Source organism: Trachurus japonicus, chromosome 21 (genome assembly GCF_045865225.1).
Source record: "Trachurus japonicus isolate A0001 chromosome 21, Traja_1.0".
NCBI lineage: Eukaryota > Metazoa > Chordata > Actinopteri > Carangiformes > Carangidae > Trachurus > Trachurus japonicus.
In genome coordinates, this window is record NC_140927.1 from 34,929,177 (window position 1) to 34,938,909 (window position 9,733).

General features: G+C 45.3%; 1 protein-coding gene across 1 annotated transcript; it reads left to right on the top strand.

The window, feature by feature from the left end:
* Positions 1-3,554: 3,554 nt before the first annotated feature.
* LOC146965689 (C-reactive protein-like) lies at positions 3,555-7,816 on the top strand. The gene is made up of 4 exons (XM_085764250.1): positions 3,555-3,666; positions 6,112-6,176; positions 6,308-6,521; positions 7,299-7,816. Exons 2-4 carry the CDS (start codon positions 6,128-6,130, stop codon positions 7,702-7,704), a joined length of 669 nt encoding a protein of 222 aa, XP_085620376.1. The 5' UTR covers positions 3,555-3,666; positions 6,112-6,127; the 3' UTR covers positions 7,705-7,816.
* The last annotated feature ends 1,917 nt before the right edge of the window (positions 7,817-9,733 follow it).

A 9,733-nucleotide genomic window follows, 5' to 3' on the forward strand; every position in this document is an offset into this window, starting at 1 on the left:
AGCAGGGATCCCCAGACTTCCTTCTCCCCGGACACTTCCTCCAGCTCTTCCGGGGCGACCCCAAGGCGTTCCCAGGCCAGCCGAGTGACGTAGTCACTCCAGCGTGTCCTAGGTCTTCCTCGGGGCCTCCTCCCGGTGGGACATGCCCAGAACACCTCCCAAGGGAGGCGTCCAGGGTCCGATACAGATGCCCGAACCACCTCAGCTGGCTCCTCTGGATGTGGAGGAGCAGCGGCTCTACTCCGAGCTCCTCCCGGGTGACAGAGCTCCTCACCCTATCTCTAAGGGAGCGCCCCGCCACCCTGCGGAGGAAGCTCATTTCGGCCGCTTGTATCCGGGATCCAGTTCTTTCGGTCATGACCCAGAGTTCATGACCATAAGGTGAGGGTGGGAACGTAGATTGACCGGTAAATCGAGAGATTTGCCTTTTGGCTCAGCTCCTTCTTCACCACGACGGACCGATACAACGACCGCATTACTGCGGCTGCTGCACCGATCCGCCTGTCGATCTTGCGCTCCATCCTTCCCCCACTCGTGAACAAGACCCCAAGATACTCCTCCACCTGAGGCAGGAACTCTCCCCCGACCTGGAGGGTGCAAGCCACCTTTTTCCGGTCGAGAACCATGGCCTCGGATTTAGAGGTGCTCATTCTCATCCCAGCTGCTTCACACTCGGCTGCAAACCGAGGTCCTGGCTCGAGGGAGCCAACAAGACAACATCATCCGCAAAAAGCAGAGATGAAATCAAGTGGCTCCTGAACCGTACCCCCTCCGGCCCTTGGCTGCACCTAGAAATTCTGTCCATAAAAATAATGAACAGAACCGGTGACAAAGGGCAGCCCTGCCGGAGTCCAACACGCACCGGGAACAGGTCTGACTTACTGCCGGCAATGCGAACCAAGCTCCTGCTCCGGTAGTACAGGGACTCAGCAGAGGGCCTCCGACCCCATACTCTCGGAGCACCTCCCACAGGATGCCACGTGGGACACGATCGAAAGCCTTCTCCAAGTCCACAAAACACATGTGGACTGGTTGGGCAAATTCCCATGCGCCCTCGAGCACCCTGCGGAGGGTGTAGAGCTGGTCCAGCGTTCCACGGCCAGGACGGCCTGGTGCCACGTGCACTGATGGACACCCTTATGCTCGAACATGGTGTTCGTTATGGACAAACTGTGGCTAGCACAGAAGTCCAATAACAAAACACCACTCGGGTTCAGATCAGGGAGGCCGTTCCTCCCAATCACACCTCTCCATAACACTGTCGCTGCCCACGTGAGTGTTGAAGTCCCCCAGCAGAACGATGGAGTCCCCGGTTGGAGCACTTTCCAGCACCCCTCCCAGGGCCTCCAGGAAGGCCTGGTACTCTGCACTGCCGTTCGGCCCGTAGGCCGAGACAACAGTGAGAGGCCTATCCCCGACCCGAAGGCGCAGGGAAACGAGCCTCTCGTTATAGACAGTACTAAATAGAGGCAGGGTTGGGTTTTTTGCTGGGAAGATTTTTTTTTAATGTTTCTGTTCAGGAGCTTTGTAACAAAAGATCATGTGGGGATCAATAGGCCTAATTGTGATTCTGATATCACATGTTAAATGCAGGTTAAACAATAATTGCAGTTAATTATACCACACCCAAACTTTATTTTCATAATTAATAGTTGCCGCCCAGTTCGTTTTAGGTGTGTAATTACAGTCAATTAAGCCACACCCAAACTTAATTTTCATCTTTCAGCTGCTGCCAAATTAGTTTTGTGCCTGTCGAGTTCCACCTGCACAAACACACAGAGGCCTAATGTTGATGACGTGGAACACTTGAGATGAAACTCTTTTGTCTTACTCCACTGGTGAGTCATGTTATCTTTGTTCCACTGATGAGTGCTTTTTATCTCTCGTGATCTCTACCCAACAACCTCAACTCAACTTTTTAAAGGGATAGTTCACCCAAAATTGAAATTTCACTCATTATCTACTCCCCCTCATGTGGATTAAGGGCTGGGAGAAGTTTCAGAGTCCTCCGTGGCTTCTCTGAGTTACAGGGGGTCTCGGCGTAGCAGTGCATGTCCATATAACAGTTGCAAATGGATACCAACTGTCTTCGTAAAAAAAGACACACCAAAAAACATCCAAATACCTCCATGCTGCTCGTATGTAATGTCCGTCTTGTATTGAAGCCCGAAATGCGAAATTGTCCCGAAAAAAATTAAATAAGTCTATATTTCAAGCTTGTTTATAGCGGAAGCTTCTCGAAGCTCCTCTTCCCGGGTCGTCAAATTTGGACGAACTGGGAAGAGGACGGACCCTGGTTTGTCCAAATTTGACGAACCGGGAAGAGGAGCTTCCGCTACAAAATCTTTAGTTTTACTTAAATTAGTTGAAGCAAAAATGAATACACGCCACAGCAAAAGATACTGCATCTATATCAACATGATATTTAAGGACAGCACCAAGTCTTCTAGTGTGACCGACGTGGTCTGACCTGCCCTGAGTGGGTTTCGAACCCTGGTCTCCCGCACCATGGGTGACGATGACTTGGCAAGTGGGTTAGCACGTCTTTTATGGGCGAGTGAGTTTAACTTCAGTCGTCACTTCTCCTCTTCTTCTTCAAGAACGACTGCTCTTAGAGCCTGGATGCTGGATGGAGAGTGATGCTCAGTCAGTACATTTACATGCAGAGCTTAATCGAGCTATGCTCAAAATTCGATTTTGGTGTCTAATCGGACTTCTGTCCTTGTGTCAATATACATGCAACTCATGCCCCCTCATGCGGTGTCGCCCGTTGTTTCAGTGGGTTAATACGCCCGCTGTCCTGTTGACTTTTCTGTCAACTCGTAAAAAACTGAACATAAACAACTTAGTAAGCTTAATAATACATTCTCAACTGCTACAACTACAGTTCCTGACCAGATGCGCCAGTCTGGGCCGGATTTACGCTGAGAATAGGGTACGGGCTTCCTCTCTCTCTCTCTCTCTTTTTTTATTTTTTATAAAACACTCTTGCTGGTCGTGCTGTGTGAAATGCATTGAATCGGCGCTGACATTGGGTTTTCTTCTTTACTTGGCCGGGTTCAGGCGGCTTCTCTGCACTTGGTGCCGTCTCTACTGTTGTGGAGCATGCGCACATGCATTGTCCAGCTTCAGTCCGACTAAGACGAATACATGACGGAGAAATGAAATCGAATTCCAATCGCATTATCGGAGTTCTCCAACTCCGATTTCAGTCGGACTAAGGTGTTTACATGCACTTCAGTTGTCCAGTTATAATTGGATTAAGGCAATAATTCGGTTTTTTCAAGTGTCATGTAAAGTACTGACTGTGTGTGCAAATTAACATATCGTGATAGCAATCAATTTAGCACATCTTTTGTGCTTTTCTTCTCTTCATTTCTAACAAACTTGTTTCAGTTTTTGCTGGAATGTGAAACCTGGTGCATGCGTGGTATCTTTTCTCTCTTGCTCGCTTGCTCCCAATCTGCATAATAAATTACATTTATTATACATTTTCTTTGTCTTATTATTTGCAAATTGAGCGATCGAGGGGGCGGAGCTTCTGGGCTCATGACATAAAAAGCCTCTCGTCTGGATCTTCAGCAGCAGAATCTTCAGCAGAAGAATCTTCAGCAGCAGAATCTTCAGCAGAAGAATCTTCAGCAGCAGAATCTTCACAGCGACACGGTGAGTACACTCCTTCATCCTTCTCATACGACCTGCGCTGCTTCATTCATATCTAAATGATTAGAAATAATTTGTTCATGTTACCACTGTCGGGTGCTCGATGACATCATCACTGTTCCTATTTGATATTTTGCAGAAAAGTGAATGTTTGATTAAGGAAACTAAGGAAGGGCAACATCATCGTGTTTTATAATTAATAACCAGAGTCACAGTAACAGATCAGTTTGGAAAAGCAGAACTTCCTGCCCAGGTATCTGTTCATACTGTAAAACACATCAGCCACTTGGAAATTCAAGACGGCCGCCATATCTGGAAAAAAAAGAAAAAAAAGAAGTTATTTTCTACGGAAGCGTATTGCATTCACTTAAATAAAAAATAAAAAATCAGTTTTTAATTTATATTTTGGTCTGTTTTTCGAGGTTATTTTTTCTGTTTTTCTGACTAATCTTTTTTCCTGTTTTTCTGGCTATTTTTTTGAGTAGTTTTTTTGAGTAATTTTTTCTGTTTTTCACATGCCTTAATTGACCAGGGGCCTCATTTATCAAAGAGGGTGTAAAACTGCTACTAAATATTTGCTTACGGCGAAAAGATGAAAATGGCGTACACCCTAAATATTTACACCTTTTTCAGATCAATCAAACTGTGCGTACGCACAACTCTCCGCAATACATGACACAGGACTCAAGAATGGTGCACACGTGAACACACCTCTTACTCCGCCCCCGGAACGCCTATATACAACTATATATGGTCAGCACGTGCATATTTAATTAGCCATGTGCTCTCTGTGGCGCAGCAACTTTTGTGACAACAAAGTGACAACGGAGACAACGGGCGGAGGACGGGGGAAAGAAGCGGAACTTCTCCGCTTCTCCGAAAGCAGATACACGGGCAATAAATCAGTCAGAAAAATGATCTTGCATTTTAATAAGCTACAATAAAAACAAAAACCTCCCAAATCTCAACAAAAGGGAGCAGAAAGAAGAAGAATCTTATGTAATCTGCCCGTTTATCCCAGAAAATCTTTTTTTTTTTTTTTTTTTTTACCTAGATGTTAAAACAATGTAGGAAGCAGGACGATAGTTACCATTACTTTGCACGCCTTTCCACTACACAGTTACAGCTCTACTGGACTCGGTTTAGGTCATTTTCCATTAGGCTACAGCTGAGTCCTTCACAGTTCCTCCTCAGAGCCGCGTTGTCTCACTCTTTATTCTCTCCTCTCGTCAGCTCCAAACACACGTGCACCTCGTTAACTCAGGTGACAGAATAATAACAGTCTCAGTAGCTGCAGATCAGTGTGCGCTGCTGCCGATGTGTTTTTAAACTTGGATGGTTTGATCCTTGTCAGACGTCACACATAGCCTAATCAAAAAAGCAAAATCCACAATCCGCTCTGTTTATCAATTAACATGAAGCCTAGTGTTATTATAGAGCGGGTTGGATTGCCAGCATCAGCGGTCCACCACTACCACAATTACTTCAAAAAATCCTACTGTGCTCTTCTAAATGTACTCCGCTCCTCTCTCCCTCTCACACTGCAGTTCTCTGACTCAGCAACGGTGTCGCCAATTCCTCCTGTTCCTCAAAAAAGGCGTACGCCAGGGTCAAAATGGGTGTAAATGTCCGCACTTTTCCCCGTCAGGTTTTGGCTTGATAGATCCCAAATTTGGTGGAGAAAAGTGCGTACGCACAAAACGAGGGGAAAATGGCGTAAAAAAAGGTGTATCCACAATGATAAATGAGGCCCCTGGTACAGTATAGAAAGTTGAAGACGGGGCATATGTGCGGCGCAGGAGTCACCATAGATGGGAGTCTTGCAGGTTGGATGTTCTCGCGAGATTCCGAAGCATCTCAGAGAAAAAAAATAGCATGAAAAACAGAATAAATTACTAAAAAAAACAGGGGGAAAAAATAGCCAGAAAAACAGGAAAAAAGATTAGTCAGAAAAACAGGGGAAAAAAATACTCAGAAAAACAGAAAAAATTACCTTGAAAAACAGACCAAAAAATAAATTACTCAGAAAAACTGGATTTCTTTTTTTTTATTCAAGTGAATGTAATGCGCTTCCGTAATTTTCAGCTATTTTCTTACATAAATGATCTGTGTGTCAAATCAAACGACCAGAAGACAAATTCACTTCAATCAAATAAATGAAAGTATAATTTCGCAAAAATAAGGCTGTCAACTAGCATTAATGCTAGCAAACTAATGTTAAGCGCACAACTGTTGACCCTCGCAGACCTTTGGGTTTATAGCAGTTTTAAAATACTTTGTGTTATATGCAAAATCTGTCATGTAGTTTTGCATGTTATAAATTGTACAAGTGTGACGGCCATTTGTGACCTTCAAGTTGCTAATCTGCTTCTCTTTTTTAATGACCCTGAGAGAAAAACAGACTAGTGTTGGTGTTTAATAAGATTAATGTGACTTCCCTTTCTGCAGGTTTGACTTTTTAAAGATGAGACTTGCATTCCTTCTCCTCGTTGCTGTCTCCATGGGGACGGCTGGTAACTATTCACCTTTCCTTTGTGTCGTTATTCGCTTCTCTGTAACTGCAAATGCACATTTTATTTTTTAGTTTACAAGGGAATGATATTGAACTTGTGTCTGTAACTTATGCCAAACGTCTGTTCTTCAGACGGCGTCACCATCCAGACTTTGGTGTTTCCCAGTCAGACGAGCACCAGCGTCGTTGAGTTGACTCCTCTGCAGCCGATGCAGCTGAGGGCCTTCACCCTGTGTATGAACGTGGCCATGGAGGCCAACACCCCTCCAGGGCGAGAAATCATCCTGTTTGCCTACAGGAGTCCAGACCGTGATGAACTCACCGTGTGGATGTTAACAGACGGCAGGTAGATGTCCTCTCTCCACACAAGGCCGCATTCAGACTACACAACATTTTTATCTTTACCTGATGGTCTCCTGGTGAAAATCGGCCTGAACTTGTGTAGTCTGATCCGGCCTCGAAGATGAATGGTTGTTAACACAAACGTGAACAGGCTTTGAGGCCAACACATGTCAATGAGTTTGTCCCTATGTTCCCCGATCGGGGAATATAGGACCCTTTTTCAGAAAAAGGGTCCTATATTCCTCACTGTTGCTGATCCATGGACTCTCTCTATCTATCTGGTCTTTTTTACTAAACTTAACCAACTTTCTTTATTGCCTAAACCCAACCAATGGGACAACTCAACTTCTCACTCAAAAATAGGCAAAAATCGGGGCGGCGTTTAGCTCACTTGGCCCCACGTTGAGGCTATAATCCTCACTGCAGGCGGCCCCGGTTCGAATCCCGCATCGGACGGCCCTTTCCTTCGAGTCGTTTCCCCTCTCTGCCTCCCCATTTCCTGTCTCTCTCTCTCAAATGTGCTATCAATTAAAGGCATTAAAAGCCCAAAAAATATATACTTTACAATACGTCACAACTCCACTTCCAGGTATGGGTACAATAATTGCATGTTCCCCTGGTCCTTTTGGGGAAAAGTGGGGAACATAGGATCCTTCTTTAGAAAAAGGGTCCTATGTTCCCCAGTCCCATACAAAGTGGGGAACATAGGGATGATCCCGTCTCTATCTATGATCTGTAACTGATGAAAACCCTTTGAGTACTTTCATGTCCATGTGTCCAGGTTGGCCCTCTACCTGGAAGGAAATGGTGCTCCGTTTGCACTCCCTCAGCTCGGGATCCAAGAGACTCACATGTGCCTCACCTGGGAGTCCGAATCAGGTGCAACTTCCTTCTTCCTGAACGGGAGGAAGAGCATGACCAAAATCTACGGGAAGGGTATCGTGGTCCCAGCTGGAGGGAAGGTTTTACTCGGTCAGGATGCTGACCAAGGCTTTGGAGCTTTTGACATCAATCAGAGTTTCGTTGGGGAGATCTCCGACCTTCACATGTGGGACTATGTCCTCTCAGGCAGCGCCATCCAGGGCCTGTACTCCGGGAAGAGAGTGGAGAGAGGAAATGTGTTTGACTGGGAAACAGTCGACATGACGGTGGACGGGGAGGTGGAGGTCGTTACTCGTGAGCTGTAGGTTTAAAACCTGAGGCCACAATATAATCCTGTGACTTTGTTGAGTTTGTTGGTTAAACTGAAGTCAAAGCTGTTGATCTGATGAACTCTGAAAAGTCCAATAAAAACTTGCATTGAAAAAGATGTCGGTGGTGCAGAAATACTTAATGATGAACCAATTTTCAATGTGTCAACTATAGTGTGACTCTCAAGAGTCATTATTATTATTCCATGCAGTAGAAAGGTAGAACTTTGTATTAAAGGGATATTCTGGTGTAAGTTTAACCCATGGTCTAAGTCACCGTCAGACCCAGTAGAACCCCCCCCCCAGAGATCAAGTTACCGACCACATTCTTCGCTAGATAGAAAACACTGCTGTCTATGGAGCCACCAGCCAACTTCCATCAAAAAGCCGCTCGTAGCCACAAATAATCCCCAGAAGAGCACCAAACATCAACAGTGCAAACAGGGTCCCAGCCCATAATACCAGACATTTTAGTTGTTTCTTGTTGTTTTTGTGTTTGTCGTCGCCAAATGTGTCTTCACAGGATTGTAGGATTGTGCAGAGAGAGTTGGGGTTCACTCCATCTCCATGAAATGCTTTTGTTTTACTGCTGTTGCAGTAATGTTCTATGTTATTGATGTTATTAAAAACTGGAAAAAATGGTAAAATATGCCTATTTTATGGCATCAACACGTTGGACATTTTTGTCCAATGTGGTAAATGTGCCAGTAATAAATATTAGAGTGCAAAGGTTAACCAGATTTGTAGGCAAAGGGTCGAGACTACAGGTGGAGGACTTGGATTTCTGTATGAAGGTGGATATTTCTGTGGTAGTGTGGAGATCAAAATTAGAGAATGAGAATATGAGAGGTGGAGCAGGAACACAACAGTCATTGCTTTTGCGTGGTGGAGTTAGTTGATCATGAATGCTAACAACTTTGCCATTGAATAAGTCCATAATTTTATTGCAGAGGGTAGTAGAGTACATGTGAGAGGCAAGAGTGTCTGGGGGGGGCGAGGTTGTTTGCCGCCGGGGGCCGTCGGGGAAGGGGAGTCCAAAGGGAGAGGTGGAAGCGACAGACACTTACACGCCAGGGCTCCGTATAGGAGCCTGCAGTGGAGAAATCAACTCAGAAATGTGGATAAGGGTGGCTGAATAGTAGGAAACTTACTGGTAGGGGCCTGAGACAGGCCTGCTCCGGTGAAATTGGCTCAGTAGATTCCGGTTTTTGATGAGAGATTAGGCCACAGCAGGTTGAAAACTGACAGCTGACAGGTATTTCCCTCGCTGTCAGGTGAGGTATAGTAAAATCACTCTTGGGGAGAAGCGAGTCTACAGATACCCCTGTCATTAAATACCAAGGCATCCCTCACATCACAGCCAGTGATAAGGCCAACATCTTCTGCCAAACCTTTTCAGAGAAGTGCACACTGCCTGGTGCCTCCAAGACCCCTCTGCCACAGTTCCCAACTTCTATCGGCCATGTCCACTTCAGACCCAAAGACATTAGGAACATCCTGCGCAACGTGGACCCAAAGAAGGCATTAGGGCCTGATGAAACTCCAACAAGGGTCCTCAGAGAGTGTGCCGCAGAACTGGCCTCTTTCAACTCCTCTCTGCACGTCTGCTCGTCCTGGGTGAGGGATCCCTCCTCTGTTGCTCATGTGATGCCTATGTAACCAGGACAATGAAACTGTAAATTTATCTCAAGGTCTAGGGGTCATCACACATAAGGGATGCCCTGGTTCGAGGGTAAGATTATGTTATTTAAATGCAATAACTGACACAATAAATCTTGGCTGTAAGAAAATCACTTCACACACTCAGTTTCTTTCTTTTCAATTATTATTTCACAGTTCACCTTTTTCTTTCAGTTCACAACTTCACATTTGTTTCTTGCAAATTCCCCCAAATAATAAAATTAAATTAAAAAAAACACTCTGGCCAGTAAAATAAATCTAGCTGCAGCTGTAAGTTTGTCTGGTTGTGCACAACCCCCCGGTACCTCTGAACCCAATGTTTATTCGCAGTCTCTGTCGCTCCCAC

Coding starts and splice junctions, on each gene's coding strand:
- LOC146965689 (XM_085764250.1), top strand. CDS start 6,128: ATGAGACTTGCATTCCTTCTCCTCGTTGCTGTCTCCATGGGGACGGCT. Junction 6,177..6,307: donor TGTCTCCATGGGGACGGCTG/GTAACTATTCAC, acceptor TCTGTTCTTCAG/ACGGCGTCACCATCCAGACT. Junction 6,522..7,298: donor TGGATGTTAACAGACGGCAG/GTAGATGTCCTC, acceptor CCATGTGTCCAG/GTTGGCCCTCTACCTGGAAG.